Source organism: Tachysurus vachellii, chromosome 12, assembly GCF_030014155.1.
Source record: "Tachysurus vachellii isolate PV-2020 chromosome 12, HZAU_Pvac_v1, whole genome shotgun sequence".
NCBI classification, from domain to species: Eukaryota; Metazoa; Chordata; class Actinopteri; order Siluriformes; family Bagridae; genus Tachysurus; species Tachysurus vachellii.
Window position 1 is genome coordinate 19987653 of NC_083471.1, and position 18841 is coordinate 20006493.

Consider the following 18841-nt stretch of genomic DNA (forward strand, 5'->3'; position numbering starts at 1 on the left):
TGAGGGGACTGTAGCAAGGAAAATCTCCCTTAGGGAGGAAGAATCCTTGAGGAAAAAACCTTGAGTGGAACTCAAGGGGTCCTCATTTGGATGATACCAGAGAGTGTGATTAAAAATTGTTCTAAACACTGGAGAGTGTGAATTACCATAAATCTCACACTCACCACCGGAGAGTGTGATTATAAATAATGTTCTTTCTACAGTCACATAAAGATAATTTGGAGTTGTGTAACCAGGAGCTTCTGAGCAACTCATAAATTAGCTCATCATCTTAGTTGTAGATTATAGATTCAACACCAACTCATGAGTGCCAAAGCCTTCAAATGCTCAGTGTTGGTTATACAGCATATGAAGAATGTTATTTTGTGTATTGATTAAATTTTCATGAAGCAGAATCCAACTGAAGTTGGAACTATTTCATCTATCTTTTTTTTTGAGATATAAAACTGGAAATCCCATGCCTTTGATTATTCTCAAGGGAAGCAGGTATATTGAGAAAAGCAGAGGTCCTAAGACTGATCCTTGTTGGACCCCATATTTCTCGTGCATTAACCTGTATAGTTCTCCATTTAAATATACAAAATGGTATCAATTGGAGGAACTAACCATCTTAATGCCTGTCCCTGAATACCTGTGTAATTTTGTAAGTGATTTAGGAGAATGTCATGATCTATAACAAAACTAATAGTAAGATGCAGCCTTGGTCTGAAGCTAAAAACAAGTCATTTGTGTATCTTAAATAGCGCAGTTTTTGTGCTATGATGGGGTGTGAAACCTGACTGAAACGCTTGGAAGATAGTGTTCTCCTGTAAGAGGGAGCATATCTGAGCTATTTCTAATATTTTAGATTTAGGTTTAAAAGGTGTTTAATTTGATAATTCACTGGGATCTAGATTAGGTTTCTTAATAGGTTTAATAATTTTCTGGTTTAAATGTGATATGATTATTTCACAGATTTCACATAGTCCTAATATCTCATTTACTTAAATGTCATGCTGCTCATTATTTGCCAGAACTTGGGCTGAAACTTTTTAAAGGTCTCAGTATTCTCAGCATTTCTGATAGATAGATAGATAGATAGATAGATAGATAGATAGATAGATAGATAGATAGATAGATAGATAGATAGATAAATTGATTGATTGATTGATTGATTGATTGATTGATTGGTTGGTTGATCACTTTCAAACATTTTTATTTGTACTCTAGGAAATGCTAATGTAATACTTGTTAAAAAATGTTAATCAAATCACACATTGCACTAACAATTTACATTTAATATAACACAACAAGACAACGGCTCTGTTGTTCTCTTTTGAAAGCAAAAGTGACTTTAAGGTCAGGCACAAAAGCGAATCTATCCAGATCTATTCTGATGTCAGCTCACCAAAACGTCAGAATATGTAATGTTGGTCTTTCTTTCTTGGGATCTGAATCAGTGCTTTTGACTGGTTTATTTATCATTTCTTAATCATTTTTATTTGTGCATCAGAAACACTGCTTATTTTGAACATTTTCTAGTTCAGCATATACTAGCATTTTCTAGTGCACAAACAAAAATGATTGACGGTCATAAATAAATAGATCAGGCAATAATACTTTTTTTTTCAAAAATACCTTTATAGACCATGATTTATTAATTTTACACTGTCAACACTTTCTGATGCACAAAAACAGTAAACAAAGATCAAAATTACAGATTCTGGCAAACTGGTGGGCTGTCATAAGATTAGATCTGGCTTTTTTATAGGCTGCCTTTGTGTCTGACCTTAAAGTCACTTTTGCTTTCACAAAAGAACAATAGAGCTGTTGTCTTGTTATTGTGATGTTAAATTGAATTGGTTACATGCAATGCATGACTTTCTGGTTCACAAAGTATTACAATGTGTTACATTAGATCTGACTTTGGATCGCCCACCTTTGAAGCCAAGAAGCTTTTATTGTCATTTCAGTACAAAATGAAAACAGGACATTGGGGCACGTGTGCAAATTTGTGTAAACAGTACAAGACAGACCAGTACAATAATTGACAAGCTACAGTGCAGCACTGCACAGGACAAGGGCAACAGTTAAATATTGCGAATGCAAACACAATACACACTTACAGTAGCAGCAAAACAGATGGGTGGTCCATAAAGCATTTTGTTTTTGTGCTGAAACAGCAGTCTAAATAGAAAAAATAAGCAAAAATCTTGCCTGACCTTATGTCTGTATTTCGCTTTCAATAAGAGAATAACAGAGCTGTTGTCTTCCAGGGAAAAGTAAAAAGAGCTTTATTTTTCCCAGCCACTGTGTTGTGGGTATAAACTTACTTTTGTATTATACTGTATACTGTATGCTCCTTTGTGAGCGATGAATAGATTTTAATGCTTTGTATCACTCCACCTGTTAAACTTGTACTTATCAGTCAAGTCACATCATTCTTAAGGAAGCTGTTTTGTTCATTGCAACGTTTATTAATGCTATGTTTTTAAATGATACTTTAAAAACTAGCCAGTGATAAATCTCTATTGACAGTGAAGGAATAAAGCTTTGGCTCAGTATGATAACAGGACTGACACAAACAGATGTAATCATATAATAAAAGTGCCAATAATATTATAAAATATAGCCTAAACAAATGTAGCTGCAACCATAGTGCTAGTTAAGCTTTACAGGTTTCCTAAATGTGGATTTTGGGTAATTATTTAAAAATTGTATCTACTAGCAGCCCTGTTTCATGGCTATTCATAATATAGTCACATAAGACAAGTAACCTGAGGAAGACAAAAAGTCAGTTATTAAAATGCATTTGCCATTGCAGGGAAATTAGCACATGAATGATATATGATAACTGTACTGACAGGAAGTCCTTTCTCTGTGTTTTGGGATCCTAAATGTATTCAAACATAATACAGCAAAACGTTTATTAGAATCAATAATAACTGCAATGAGCAGTAAACAATTAAATACAGAGACAGAGCCACAGAGACAGCCCTTTTGGATGTCTCTGAGAAACTACATGCTGCTAGATCAGCCAAACTGTCATCTGTCCTTATCATCCTTGACCTTTCAGCAGCATTTGATACGGTCAACCACGAGACTCTCTTATCCACCCTCAGGAGTCTTGGGATTTGCGGCTCAGCTTGGGAATGGTTTGCTTCCTAACTGGAAGGACGCTCATATCAGGTAACATGGAAGGGAGTGACATCTGCTCCACGCAGACTCTCCACTGGCGTCCCACAGGGCTCAGTACTTGGTCCTCTTCTTTTCTCCCTGTATACTCACTCTCTTGGGGAAGTTATTTCCTCACGTGGGTTCTCTTACCACTGCTATGCTGATGATACACAACTTATCTTCTCTTTCCCACCCTCAGATGTCACAGCTTCTGACCGGATCTCAGCATGTCTGGCAGAAATTTCATCATGGATGACTGCTCATCAGTTAAAGCTCAATCCTAGTAAAACTGAACTGCTGTTCATCCCAGGTGACTCATCCCCAGGTCATGACCTTGCTATATCCTTGCACAACGATCTGATCTCCCCTTCAGCCACAGCTCGCAACCTTGGGGTAACCATGGACAATCAACTGTCCTTTTCCTCTCATGTTGCTAATGTGACTCGCTCATGTCGGTTTCTTCTCTACAACATTAGAAGGATTCGGCCATTTCTGTCCACACAGGCTGCTCAGGTACTTGTTCAGTCTCTTGTCATCTCTAGACTGGATTACTGCAACGCACTGCTGGCAGGTCTACCTATGAATGCAATCCGTCCTCTGCAAATGATCCAAAATGCAGCTGCCCGGCTTGTTTTCAACCTGCCAAAGTTCTCGCATACCACCCCGCTGCTGCGATCCCTCCACTGGCTTCCGGTAGCTGCACGCATCAGATCAAACACTGATGCTGGCCTACAAAGCCAAAAATGGACCAGCTCCCTCTTACCTCAAAGCCCTCATCACTCCTCGCACTGCACCCTGCACCCTCCGATCTACCAGCACTGCTCGACTGGTTCCACCATCTCTCAGGGTAAGAGGCAAGCATACTACAAGACTCTTCTCTGTACTGGCACCAAGGTGGTGGAATGAACTTCCCCTAGAGGTCCGGACAGCTGAGTCACTGGCTATTTTCAAGCGGCGGCTGAAGACCTACTTATTCAGGAAACACTTCAAGTGTAACACTTCAAGTGTAAGGGCGTCTGCCAAATGCTGTAAATGTAATGTAAATGTAAATAAATCTACTGATTTTACAGAAATTGTACAGAATTCTTAGAGAACTACGGTGAATTCTGTCTCCTTCACCTTCTACTATTTAATATGGTGCAGTAATTAAGTAGAATAATCACTCTGCAATGCCGAACTGTAGTTCTATATAAAATCTTTGTGTATATATGTAAATCTATTGTTTTTTTCTTCAACACCAACACACAGAGGCATTAGGTATAAAATGCTGGCTAAGACAGAATGCATAGGGTGTCTAAATCCTGCACACTTTAAACATTTAAGCAGTGATCCGTGGTCTGAAGAACTTGGATTTGTGGATTTGTACTCAAGTAGACTCATTGTATTTAAACAGCTCACTTCCATGATTAAAACAACAAGTAGTGTAGCTACACAAGTGAGGAATGTAAAATGCAAGTCAGAATTTGTCTCTTCTTCTTCTTTCAACTTTTCCCATTAGGGGTCGCCACAGAAAATCATCTGTTTCCACTTAAGTCTTAACATATCCATGTATCTCCTCTTTGACCTCTTATCTGGCAGACAAGCCAGAATTTGTATAAAAAGAATAAGTAGAAGTCATTTAATAAAGAAATTATTTAATGAAATAATTAATTAGTAAATACATTAAAAATAAATTACATTAATAAAAATCTACAGAAAATATATAATAACAATAACAACAACAACAACAACAACAACAACAACAACAATAATAATAATAATAATAATAATAATAATAATAATGAAGGCAGGGCACAGAATGTGAATTTAAGAATTGGTAATTCTATCAAACTTAGTATTTATGTTTACATTTCCTTATATACTACATATAAGACATTTTTATAATTCTTTGTAAATGCATTACAGCCTGTTATGAATGTGCTCATGGTTTTCAGACAGTGTTAATAAATTAATAAAACTTTATACATATAATATATTTTTAGATATTTTTTTGTAACATCAGCAGGAGATGGTGCTATTTAACTGCACAGGAAGCTTTCTTGTGAAACCAAAAGCTTCCTGCTAATAAGGAAACAATTAGTTCATCCTACATTTTCTGATTATACTACACAGGGTCACATGGAGCCTGGAGTCTATACCAGTCGGCAATAGCACAAGGCTGCACATCGCGGTTAAGGTTACAAATATATTGTAGGGCACAAATCTCACACACACACACACACACACACACACACACACACACACACACACACACACACACACTATAGACAATTTAGAGCCTACAACGCATGTCTCTCAGGGGGAGGAAAATGTAGCATAAGCAAACAAGGTTTAAATTAAATTAGAAGCTACATTACTGACTAATGATGAAAATCTAGCTTATATTTACATTAACGAGCACTTTATCAGGTGCATATTCTAAATAAAAGACCTCTGTACACTCAGTACACAAACAAGGGTACGTGTGTGGGGTGTTTAAAACCCAGGGCTGTAAACATCCATTAATCAGCATCACTGTATTTATTTACGTTGTCTAATGAGGAGTAAGAAGGAGAAGAGCAATTCAGACAATACAACAACTAACACACCACAGTCACACAGTTTGTAAGCAAAGTTTGTCCCTGCAGCACCTCCTTTAATCATCAAGGATTTTTTCCTTAAACCCACGAGGGTGAGTCCCATAAATCTTTTTTTTTTTTTTTTTGCTTATTGCAAATAGGTGTCACAAAAGTGTATCACAATTATTTTTTCTCAAGCCTTTAAAAAAATTGCTTGGCACAAACCATGTAACGTTAGCTGATAATCTTAAAGAAATAGAAGAGGATTAATAGACGCTTGACTCAAATCGTTCATGCTTGTCTGATATAGGAGGAACAGTTTGGTAATTGTGTAAGAATACAAACATCTAAACACAGATAAATAGGGATACAATGAATTGGTGTGTCTGAGCTGGTGTGTAAAGCCCACATACGGATTTTCTGCCTGTCCAGACAGTCACACTGTTGTGAAATACAATCACAGGATTGAGATTGTGACTCATTGCAGCTCAGGAATATCAATGTTACAGCATTTTTCCCCCTGACTCACTTCATGTGTTTTTATTTTCACTTTTAACAAAATAGGCCTTATTCACTTTAATAAGGTTGGGGAATGTGTAAAAGACTTAGAGCATCTTAGTAACTTCCTCTTACCCACAGGCGGCTAGAAGGAAACTGCAGTAAGCCGTAATGGTCTTTCAGCTGTGCTATCAGCTATTTGTGCTACAGCAATCAAGAACCCTGGTGTGATTATTGGTGTGACTCCATTGTCTCAGTTGAAGATTGTCCTCTTTTCCTCTGGGATTTGTCCACCTTTTCCTCTGAGCGTCCCTAAAGTCACCATACATAGAAGAAATTAAAATGTCTTTATATACTTAAGAACATATTGAGATTCTGGTGGCTGGATCAGGAAGCTGTCGTAAAGTTGCGGTGGACTATAACAGGAGGCTTGGAAAGCACACACAATCACACTCAACACTGTTGCCAGGTGACTGGGAAGTTAGGAGAAACATCTTTGTGTATATTTACAATTAGAAAAAAAATTTATCAGATTTTTTTAGGTACATTTTGCTAATAAGTCTTCATTTCCTCTATCCGTGGAGACTTTTGGAACAGCCGATATACTGTGGTTACAGAATACAGATAATGCTTTTATGAGACTATTCTAATGGCTTGCTGTCAGAATGTTGGTGTATAAACCAGCTCTGGTTTACAAAAAAACAGAAAGTTCATTCATTCATCCATTGGAACTATTGTATTCTGTTCAGGGCACCATGCAGATCAGGGAAAATTAGCACAGCCAAGCCGTCTATCTAGATATTTTTTGGGTTGTAGCCCGACAATCTGAAAAACATGTGAAACTCCACACAGACAGTAATCTGTGTGAGCTCATAATTCAACTCTGTACATTACTGTACATAAGACTGTTTATATCACTTCTGTCTTATACACGATACTTTGGTTCTTGGAAAAAAAAAGAAAATGCTACTAATGCTTTATAAAGCTCTCACTCCACAGAAACTGATTTGCTTCCTCGCATTGATCTAATTGTTAGGCAACTTTTTATTTCTAAGTGTAAAGAGGAAATGAAGCATTGTGCATAAGAAACAGGTATTTAAATGATTATCGGTAGGTTTACCTGATTAATGTCAATCTTTTGGACAGATGGTATTCTTTGTCCGTGACCTAGTGAATTATCCAATATCGATGTATTCACTGATAGATTTCAAAATCACTTCTGCCAAATGTATTGTAAAAGTATTTATACATAACACAAATAATAAAGGATATTAATAATAATATTCTACAGCTGACATATGCATAGAATTAAACTTGAAGCTCTGAAAAGAAACCTTCTGCAATTTAAGAGCATTAATTGTGGTTTGGTGGTTTGAGGCCATTAGTTCCCTTCCTGGAACCACTGATTCAGGAAAGAAAAAAAATATTTAGCCGTTAACCCCCTTGACCAAGGTATCCCCACCACCCACAACCCCCCAAAAAAGATGAAAAATCCATGTTAGCATTAACAGAAATTGTAACTAATAATATTTATTACTCAGTTTTTAGACATAATTTGTTATGTTGTTTATATGCATAAATTGATGGTTTTTATTTTTACAATGTTTGTGGTTGTCGTGTACTAAAAGTCCAGTGTACTAAAAATGGCCCTCTTGAACTTCTGAGAAAAATATGATCTAATTTTAAACTAAACTCAGCTGAGTTTCCCATAAACAATGCCACACTAGGATCATTTAAATAGTATCTTATATAAAGAATACACTCTCTATCAGCTATAGAGCCCACTATATTTATATAAACAGTATATGCATTAAAATATATTGCAGATAAAAGTTAATACTTGGAAAAGTTATTATTATATTATTAAAATCTTATTACTTGGATCCTGGTAGTGTATAAATAAATAAATGAATGAATAAATGAAGATTTAAAATAAAAATAACACTCATATTGGGCCTCATGTATCAAGCCTTTAATAAAGTTATATGTAAATAGCAAAAAAGGTTGATGTTACATATACAGGGTAAGAAAATATTTATGTTGTATTTACATAAAAGCATCTGAAAAGCTATCTTGTATGAATTACATTTGAGTTATAGAAGGTGAAAAGAAAAGCGTCTCTGTGATTCCCGGCTAGAAATGTCTCATACGCACAAGTTCAATCCTTGACGTCATGTTGGAAAAGGGCAGAGCGTTGCAAAACGTCACAGGGAGTGGGAGTAGGACACAAACGTTTTTCCCATTTTTGTCTAAATTCTTATACAATAAATGTGTTTGTATGCTGTTTGATAAATGACGCACATTGTCATTATTGCTGTTCAGAAAAAAAATTATTTTCCTTCTAAATCTTAAACATGGAATATCTCTAACAAAATACAGCGCACTTTGTATTAAGATAGTAAAAGTCATCATGGGGATTATTACTCAGACACTGTGGTGTTTGCTTGAAGTTTATAATCCTATAATTTGTTCCCCCGCAATGGTTAGGCTTCAGTCTGTCTTGATGCAGTGCAGTCCTCCTACAGTTTCCCCTGTCAATAGGTCTAACAATCCTTCCCTTAGAATTGTTTCCAAAACCATGTCAATGCTTTCAGTGTCTTTACTCAGTAAACAAAATTCATTTCTTAGTAATTAATTTGAGTAATGGTACTCAAGTTTAAAAACATAATATAATATAATATAATATAATATAATATAATATAATATAATATAAAATATATAAAAAATACATTTAAACAATATTAAAAAAAGAATATAATATAAAAAAATAAAATATATAAAAATACATTTAAACCATATTAAAAAAATAATATAATGCAAAAAATAATAGAATAGAATAGAATAGAATAGAATAGAATAGAATAGAATAGAATAGAATAGAATAGAATATGTTTTAGCTACTGAGTTATTAATAGCTAACACTGTTGGAATTCAGTAATAAAGATAAGAAAAAATATATAATTTATAAATAATAACTCATATTCTTGTTTAGCAGCTTGAAAACAGATTAATACATGAACATAAAAAGCTCTTAATATCCATTAAATAAAATAACTGTGGATATGTTCATTTGTATTAGATTCATTGAGTAAGTGCTTTATCTTGATCATGGTGGTGGTGAATCTGGAGTCAAATCCTAAACCTGAGGAACACTTTCTCACCTCACAATACACCTTGGATGTGACTCCACACACATTCTACCACATGGCACCATACATACATATGTTCACACCTCAATTTAACATATGCAAGCTTACTACTGCCATGTTTTTTTTTTGAAGAAAAATAAAACCGGAGAACCCGAAGCAAACCCATACAGACACAGGGGAAGAATGTAAAACTCCATGCAGACACTTCATGATCAACCCTTATGTTGCATCACACTCTGTTGTACCACCATGCAGCTATTAAATAACATTTTCTATTTTAACTCTATATATAGAGAGAGAGATAACGGTAAACCTTAACTGGCACAAAGTTTTCTGTTTCTAAGTAAAGAGAAACAAGATTTCCCCTTTCCACATTTGTTTGGTCACGGGTTCAAACAGGCAGGCAACACAAGTAAGCAGAAAGTGCTAAATGTGCATTTACAGAACATTTGCTTTAGCGCATCTGCATTTTTTTACTGTTAAAACATTGATTGCAACACATTTTTAAACAAGCTACAATGGGCCATTCTTTGTTGCTTAGGTGACATTTAAAAACATTTCAATATTTATTGTTTACTGAGAAAGGCGCATGTCCTGTACCTTTAAAATTTTACTCTGACAAATAATTAGGGTGCAATAATGTGCATGAATTCTTTTTTTATTGGTAAAATTACAGCCCATGCATGTTAAAAAGTAAACTTTAGTACCTTGTTTTCTAACAGTAAGTCGACTGAAGTCGACTGCTTCTAGTCATTATATGAGCTGGGGAAATTTACTCACAATGAAATAATATGTGGGGCACGGTGGCTTAGTGGTTAGCACGTTCGCCTCACACCTCCAGGGTCGGGGTTCGATTCCCGCCTCCACCTTGTGTGTGTGGAGTTTGCATGTTCTCCCCGTGCCTTGGGGGTTTCCTCCCCCAGTCCAAAGCATGGTAGGTTGATTGGCATCTCTGGAAAAATTGTCCCTAATGTGTGCGTGAGTGAATGAGAGTGTGTGTGTGCCCTGCGATGGGTTGGCACTCCGTCCAGGGTGTATCCTGCCTTGATGCCCGAAGACGCCTGAGATAGGCACAGGCTCCCCGTGACCCGAGGTAGTTCGGATAAGCGGTAGAAGATGAATGAATGAAATAATATGTGTAGATTTATGGCATTTGGTAGAAGACCTCTTCCAGAGAGATGTAAATAAGTGCTTTAAATTCTCTAGCCATGAATGTATCTTGATACTGGTTTGATATATCGTGGACTAAGAATTCCATATATGTAATATAGCAAGAAAAGAAAACATACAGACAGCTCCAGCCCTTCCAAGTGGAACACCAGAAAAGTGATAGTCCACTAGCGTGAGCTTGTGAGTTTAAATCCTGACAATGCCACAGAAACCTGTAGATATGTGGAATACTCTTTTCTCTATTCAGGAAAATGGAAGACAAAAAAGAGAGGATTGTGTTGTAATACATCGACTTTGAGATGATGCACATGACATTTCACCCTTCTGAACAGGAACCTGAAACCAAAATGGTCTAAAAGCCATATCAATGCCCATGTCTCTGGGATAATGGGATAGTCTGGTGTCTATATATTTCAGATCATTTAGTGTATAGTTTGGAGTGTACATCTCAGATCTACTTAAAAAAACAAACCTATCAGGTCTCAGTTAGACTCGAGTAGGATGTTGCAGCTTCCGTGCTGCCATCTTAAAGACCAAAATCAAAACAATTTCTGCCTACAATTTGCACTTCTTCTTTTATTTCCTTTATTTTCTTTTTATTACCTTCATATAGCCATCATGTTTTTTTTTTATTTCCACAAAGCACCAAAGTACAAAATGTGCTGTAGAAAATAAAACTTGCCTCGACTTCGACCTCAACAAAACCTTCGTGTTAATTTAACTGAACATTTACTGTGAATTACTATTACAATGAATCATATGCTGTACTGTAATAAATGAATAATAAGCTGCGAGTTAAAAGTTCATTCACACAAACTTTCACCGCATGGAGACATTTAATGTATTGCTTCCTCAGGAAAAAAATAAACCAATGCTCAGCATAGTTTGCATCTTTCTCTTCCTTATTCATAAGGACAAAAAATGAAAAAAGGAGGCTTTTATTATATTTTTCAATTGTAAATCCCACCTTAATACATTATTATATTTACCTCATTTATTCTCCAAATCTTTTAAACATTTTTTCCATAACATGCTTCTGGGTAAAGAGAAAAAAAGTGCAGACACTGCAACAGGAAGTCAGCCTAGACACGAAACCTGAAACTAATGCAGGTGTCCTCTGAATGTTCATATCTTCATCATACACAACCAAAACCACAAATTTGTGGTAAATTGTTTCACTGTTTCCTCTACAGATGGAAACTTGCCGATGTATACAGAGATAATGATTTATTTGAAAACGTGGATATGAGACGATGGAGTTTTGAGGTAAAAATTTCCAGAACTACATCATTATCAAAGTTTATTTCTGTTTGAAGCAAATGCATCATGTGTGTATTAGCGCTAACAGTATAAATCTCACTGTCCATATTATTAGGAACACCTGTACACCTGCAGTTATCTGATCAGCCAATCATGTGGCAGCAGCACATGTTGAAGCATGTGGCAGCAGCATGAAGTTGAAGTTTTGAAGGCTGAGGATTAACTGAAACTTTTGACATAGGCATTGTGATGATGCAATGATAGGACTGTGCTAACAGTACAATGTACTCAGCAAAATCTTTGCAACAACATAAAAAAAAACCCACATTTTCGGTATATACCTGCCCCTGTCAGTCCCTTTATACAGTATTCCCACCCCCTTTTCCAGTAAGAGACTCTATATTTGGTCTTTCATCTAAAAGTAGAAGCAGGCAATTTCCATTACTTCCTTTTCTGAGCATCCTTATAACCCGAGCAAAGCTGCCTGTCAGTCCCGGATCCACTCCACTGCTACCTGTGCCATCATGCCACTCAGAGCCCACTGCTCACTCCTGCTGGCAGTAATTGCCCTCTGCTGCTTTGCCACCGTGTTTGGTAAGAGGCTTTTTAGCATTTATTTCTTTTCACTTTTAACACCTTTTCAGTGGTTAGTAATTGCATGAGAACAATGATGCACAATGATATCACTAAATGTTCACTAGCTAATGTCATTTTGACACTTTTTTTTATCTTTTCCCAACTCTTATGTCTGGTTACTTTTTGCTTTCACAGCCTTCCCTATGGATGGATTTGCCCCGGATAACCAGTGCCGCTGTTTACACACCACAAATGAACGCCTCAACGTTCGAATGTTTCAAAGAATTGAGATTGTACCTGCTGGGCCAAACTGTCGCAACACTGAAGTGATGTGAGTCAGTGGTATACATATGGGGTATGCTTTGAAAACACAGGCTACTTCCCATGTTACATACCAGTGTCATATACTACTACATGCTTATTGCCAATCCAATGTCCCTACACTTTTTTGAGCTAGCTTAAGCATACTTCAACTAATTAAGGATCTAAGTAATAAACAGATGGATTCCAAAGTGTATCACTCCACAGAACAAGTCTATGTTATCATTTAATCAGTTGTATGTTAACACTTTTGTTCAATTTACAGAATCACCATGAAGCAGAAAAGAGTAGTGTGTGTGGACCCTGACGCAGACTGGGTCCAAAGATTCATCGCTAAAGTTGTTAAAAGGTAAATATTTCAGATTAATGTTGCTTTAACTTTTATTTTTGTACTGAATACAGATTTACCCGTATAGTTAAGAGCAAACAATGTGGAAGCTTAGGCTAGTTTTATTAAGCTCAAAGTTAAGGCATCTAGGTTGCTTACTATTAAAAAAAAATATATTATCTTATACCACATCAAATAATTCTCAACTCTGATTGGTCCGAATGTGTTGATCAAAATATAGTTTATAGCTATTAAAACAAAAGTGATGTATGTTTCATGAACATTCCATAATGTTAAACTTTAAGCTTTAAATACTTTAGCAAAAATGTATACCATGTCATGTTTAATAAAAACACATGTCAGCTTTGGCAAGTTGCTGCGGTGAAAGAGGAACAAAACAATTCAGGATGCAATATTGTAGTTTATGCATATAACAGTAGCTAATGTAAGTTTCTTTTTTGACACAGAAATGGCACAATGAACTGAGAAGTGGCACCTCTGGAACTTGAGGAGATTTTCTCTTCACTCAAAATGAAACCAAGCTCAGAACATAATGTGAAAAAGCCAAGTTTATGCTGATGAAAATTTACTTTGATATTTTAATTTGATATACTGAATACTGAATAAAATGCATTAAAATATGAGTCCTGACTACAAAATTTGTGCTTAAATACACACACATACACACACACACACAAAGATAAATGACTTCTAATGTTGGATATTAAGATATTAGTATTTCATCTTAAAAAAATAAAAGTTGTATGCTAATGTAAAATATATGGATATAAGATATATGATGTGGAGCTTATCAAAGTATGAAATAAATCATGGACATTAAAGATTCAGTAGATATACAGTTGAGTGTTCATAGAATTGTTAGAATTAATTTCATTAACAATAGCTACACCATCTTTATTGTTTCTCTTTGTTTATAAAGTGCACATTATACACATTAAAGACTCAGTAGGCAAACACTACACTATCTTACACATTCTTTTATTGGTGCAAAATTTAACAGTGGTTGTTTTTAGACTGTTTCATCTGAGAATGTTTAAAAGTGCTTGTAATTAAAACTAAAAGTATTTGATAACAAATAATTCAAGGTTTATAGACTAGCTGTTGTAATTTAGTTTAAATGTCAAATTTTAAATTCAAATTTATTTGTATAGCTCTTTTAACAATTGTCATTGTCTCAAATCAGCTTTACAGAAAATAAACATTAAATAAAAAGGTTAATATAAAGATTAATATAATACATAAATTCAAGATTATTATTAGATAGATTTAAATGTATTTGTATTTATCCCCAATGAGCAAGTCTGTGTTGACTGAGGCGAATGTGAAAAGGAAAAACTATCTTTGATGGTAAAGAAAGTAACCTTGAGAGGAACCAGACTCAAAGGGAACCCATCCTTATTTGTGTGACACTGGAGATGTGAAAATATACAGTCTGACAGTCTGTCCTCAAAGACCACATGGAGTTGGCATCTACTCTTAGTATGTAGCACAGTTCAGCTGGAGCTGGTAAATCTCGAGATGAGAATAGAAGATCATCGGAGCTGGCACAATGTCTGGATGCCTCGTGATGGGTAGAAAGAGAGCAGTGGAAAGGAATTAGCGTAGCTCCTGTTCATAATAGTAGCAAGCACTAGATGATAATGTGCATGTATTAGAGCAGAGGATTATGGGAAGTATCATGTGTACACCTGACTAAAGAGATGAGTTTTTAATCTACATTTAAACTGGGAAAGTGTGTCTGAGCCCCAAACATTATCAGGAAGACTATTCCAAAGTTTGGGAGCTAAATAGGAAAACACTCTACCACCTTTAGTAGACTTAGATATTCTGGGAACTACCAGAAGTCTTGAGTTTTGTGAACTCAAAGCGCATGAAGGATTGTAACGTGTTAGAAGACTAGTTAGATACATGGGAGCTAAACCATTAAGAGCCTTGTATGTAAATAGCAGCAGTTTGTAATCAATTCTAAACTTAACAAGTAGCCAGTGTATATGTGGCAGGGGGAGTGACTCCGATTACGTCAGGGTGCAGGTGCAGCGTTAGCTTATTGGCAGCTCCATAGAGCTATAAAAACAGGAGCATGGTTTTTTTCTTTTTTTTATATTTTGTAGAAGTTGATTTATTGGAGCAACTATTTACTGGTTGTGAGAATTTAATCATTTACTTTTGTTTTCTTGAGTTGACTCAGTCTTTAAGGTGACTGTGGTTGATGTATGTTATCTTTTTTTGGCAGGGCCTGAGCACTAGGGGTGGAGGACTGGCTTTCGGTGGTGGTACTTCCTGTGGTAATCTCACTGTGGGTGTGCGTAAACAGTGAAGTGCAGTGATTCACCTATGAGTGTGGCCTTTTGCTTTAGTCCCTGTCCCTAATTTGTTCAAGAAAGATCTGTAGCTCGTTTGGCTGAAGGTTTCTTTATTTATTTTAATGTTTTAATGAGAGTGTCAATAAAGAGGACTTTGTATTGTGACTTATGTCTCTGACTCTAATTGGTGATATGAACTTGTGTATGCCAGTGGTAGGTGTCCCTTTCAAATTCTGTGGGTGAAATTCCCAAGGTGGCGTAGTCGAAATCAATATCTATCTTGTTTGTATTTTAGTAATTGCTCTAGAACCCTTAACACCCCTCCCAACGCCACATATAGATGATAAAATTGGTGTTATATGCTCATATTTTCTTGTCCTGGTAAGAACTCTGGCAGCTGCATTTTGGACTAACTGTAGTCTATTTATTAAAGATGCAGGACAAACACCTAGTAATGCATTACAGTAGTCCAGTCTGGAGGTCATGAATGCATGAAATAGCTTCTCAGCATCAGAATGTAAAAGAAGGCTGTCTTTGTAATATGGGTATTTCACTGTTGAGCTAGTATTTACAGTACATCCATCTAAATGGAAGTTGAAGTGTGAGAGCTTCTGTGTACGGGTTTTTGTACCGATAAGTAGTATTTCTGTCTTATCAGAGTTTAAAAACAGAAAATTGCAGGTCATCCAATCTTTTATCTCTTTAACGCCCTCAGTTAGTTTGGACAATTTAGCTATTTCATCTGGTTTTGATGAGACATATAACTGGATATCGTCAGCATAACAGTGGAAACTAATCCCGTGCCTTCTAATGATGTTCCCTAGGTGAAGCATGTATATCGAGAAAAGCAGAGGTCCTAGAACTGATCCTTGAGGGACCCCATAAATAACCGGCAATAAACTAGAGGATTCACCATTTAATTCTACAAAATGGTATCGATCAGACAGGTAGGCTCTAAACCAACTTAAAGCCTGTCCCTGAATACCTATGTAATTTTGTAAGCAATCTAGGAGAATGTTGTAATCTATAGCAGTCTTGGTCCGAAGCTAAGAACAAGTCGTTTGTAACTTTAACAAGTGCAGTATCTGCTGTGATGGGGCCTGAAACCTGACTGAAACTCTTCAAAGATTTTGTTCTCCTGTAAGAAAGAGCGCCTGTAATTTGATAGTTCATTAGGATCTAAATTAGGTTTCTTAACGAGGGGCATAATAACTGCCAACTTGAAGTATTTAGGGAGGTGACCTAAAGATAACGAGGAGTTAATAATATTAAGAAGAGGCTCATCAGCGTTATGTAACACTTCTTTTAGTAATTTAGTTGGAATGGGATCTAGTGAACAAGTTGTTGATTTAGCTGTAGTAATAAGTTTATCTAGCTCTTCCTGTCCTATATTTGTAAAGCACTGTAGTTGTGAGTGTAGAGCTTTCGGTGAGACTGGGTCACAAGATGCTCTCACTGGTTGAACATCAATTATATTTTTCCTGATACTTTTTGTCAGTGAATAAATTTGTAACAAGATACAAATTTGTCAGTGAATAATCTCATAAAGTCCTCACTTCTGAACTGCGAAGGAATAGATCTTTGATTTTTTGTTAATCTAGCCACTGTGCTAAATAAAAACCTGGGATTGTTTTGGTTATTTTAGTAAGTTTTATTATGAGTTTTCTAAGGTGCTCAACCCTAGCAGCTTTTAGATTCTGTCTATAGCTGGACATACTGTCCTTATACGCCATTCTAAAAAACTCTAATTTAGATTTTCTCCACATTTGTCTTTCTATTCTTAAAGTAACGGTCATTTTCTATTGATATTTATATAATGTATAGAGGGTTGACAAGCTACTTTATATTGTATACAGGTTACTTAATAAAATGACCAGTGTGTGCACAAAGTAGGAATATCCAGGTTTCCTTTTGAGTCTTTTTCTCTCTTCCTCTTTTATCATCTCAGGGAGTTTTTCCATTGCCACTGTTGGCTTTGGATTGCTCAATAGGCACAAATATAAAGTAAAATTTCAATCTTTGTCATTTTTATATTCCTCTAAATCTGCTTTGTGACAATTCCCATTGTTAAACATTATAAATATACAGGTACATCTCAATAAATTAGATGTTGTGGAAAAGTTCATTTATTTCATTTATTTGTCTTTTTCACTTTTAATTGTGATGATTTTGGCTCACATTTAACAAAAAAACAACAATCTCAAAAAATTTCAATATGGTGACATGCCAATCAGCTATTCAGATCAACAACTGCAAAAGTTTCCGGCGTCAACAAAATGGTCTATGAGTTTGGTTCACTAGGCTACACAATCATGGGGAAGACTGCTGACCTGACAGTTGTCCAGAAGACAACCATTGACACCCTTCACAAGGAGGGTAAGCCAAATACATTCATTGCCAAAGAAGCTGGCTGTTCACAGAGTGCTGTTTCCAATTATGTTACCAGAAAGTGGAAGGAAAAGGGTGTGGAATAAAAAGATGCACAACCAACCGAGAGAACCGCAGTCCGCAGCCTTGAGATTCAAGCAAAATCAATTCAATAATTTGGGTGAACTTTACAAGGAATGGACTGAGGCTGGGGTCAAGGCATCAAGAGCCACCACACACAGTCACGTCAAGGAATTCGGCTACAGTTGTCGTATTCCTCTTGTTAAGCCACTCCTGAACCACAGACAATGTCAGAGATGTCTAAGCTGGGCTAAGCAAAAGAAGAACTAGACTGTTGCAATCATTGGGTTTTTGTTAAATGTGAGCCAAAATCATTACAATTAAAAGAACCAAAGACTTAATGTACTTCAGTCTGTGTGTACTGAATTTACATAATACACGACTTACAAAATCACTATTTGAGTTAAATTACTGAAATAAATGAACTTTTCTACGACATTCTAACTATTGAGATGCACCTTTATACAAATTGAATTGCACACTGTAATTTATAAAGTGACCACTAAAGAAGCTGACAACTGCAGATAAGCCTCTTATTGGATTATACCAGCAAAGATATCAGTCCGTTTTAAATGAGCCTTGGCCCACTGGACACAACGGCGCTTCTGGACCATGTTCACATATGGCATGCTTTATGCATTATAGCTTTAGTTGGCATCTGCAGATGGCACGGCGAATTGTGTTTACTGACAGTGGTTTCTGAAAGTATTCCTGGGTCTATGTAGTAATGTCATTGACACAATCATGCTGATGAGTGATGCAGTTTCGTCTGAGGGCCCAAAGACCACGGGCATCCAATAAAGTTCCTCCGCCTTTACGCAGGAGATTTTTCCTGTTTCTCTGAATCTTTTGATGATGTTATGCGCTGTAGTTGATGAGATTTGCAAAGCCTTTGCAATTTGAGGAAAATTATTTTTAAATCTTTTTATGCACTCTTTCACAGATTGGAGAGCCTCTGCCTATCTTTACTTCTGAGAGCCTCTGCCTCGCTAAGACATCACTTTTGTAGCTAATCATGTTACAGACCTGATATCAATTAACTTAATTATTTGC

The 18841-nt window shown here is 36.0% G+C and overlaps 1 protein-coding gene across 1 annotated transcript; it reads left to right on the top strand.

Annotated features, from left to right (window-relative positions):
- The first annotated feature begins 12226 nt into the window (after positions 1 to 12226).
- On the top strand, positions 12227 to 13660 carry LOC132854796 (interleukin-8). Its single transcript, XM_060883412.1, has 4 exons — positions 12227 to 12385; positions 12563 to 12698; positions 12954 to 13037; positions 13484 to 13660. The coding sequence occupies exons 1-4, from the start codon at positions 12316 to 12318 to the stop codon at positions 13500 to 13502; spliced, it is 309 nt and encodes a 102-aa protein (XP_060739395.1). The 5' UTR covers positions 12227 to 12315; the 3' UTR covers positions 13503 to 13660.
- The last annotated feature ends 5181 nt before the right edge of the window (positions 13661 to 18841 follow it).

Coding starts and splice junctions, on each gene's coding strand:
- LOC132854796 (XM_060883412.1), top strand. CDS start 12,316: ATGCCACTCAGAGCCCACTGCTCACTCCTGCTGGCAGTAATTGCCCTC. Junction 12,386..12,562: donor CTGCTTTGCCACCGTGTTTG/GTAAGAGGCTTT, acceptor TTGCTTTCACAG/CCTTCCCTATGGATGGATTT. Junction 12,699..12,953: donor TGTCGCAACACTGAAGTGAT/GTGAGTCAGTGG, acceptor TTCAATTTACAG/AATCACCATGAAGCAGAAAA.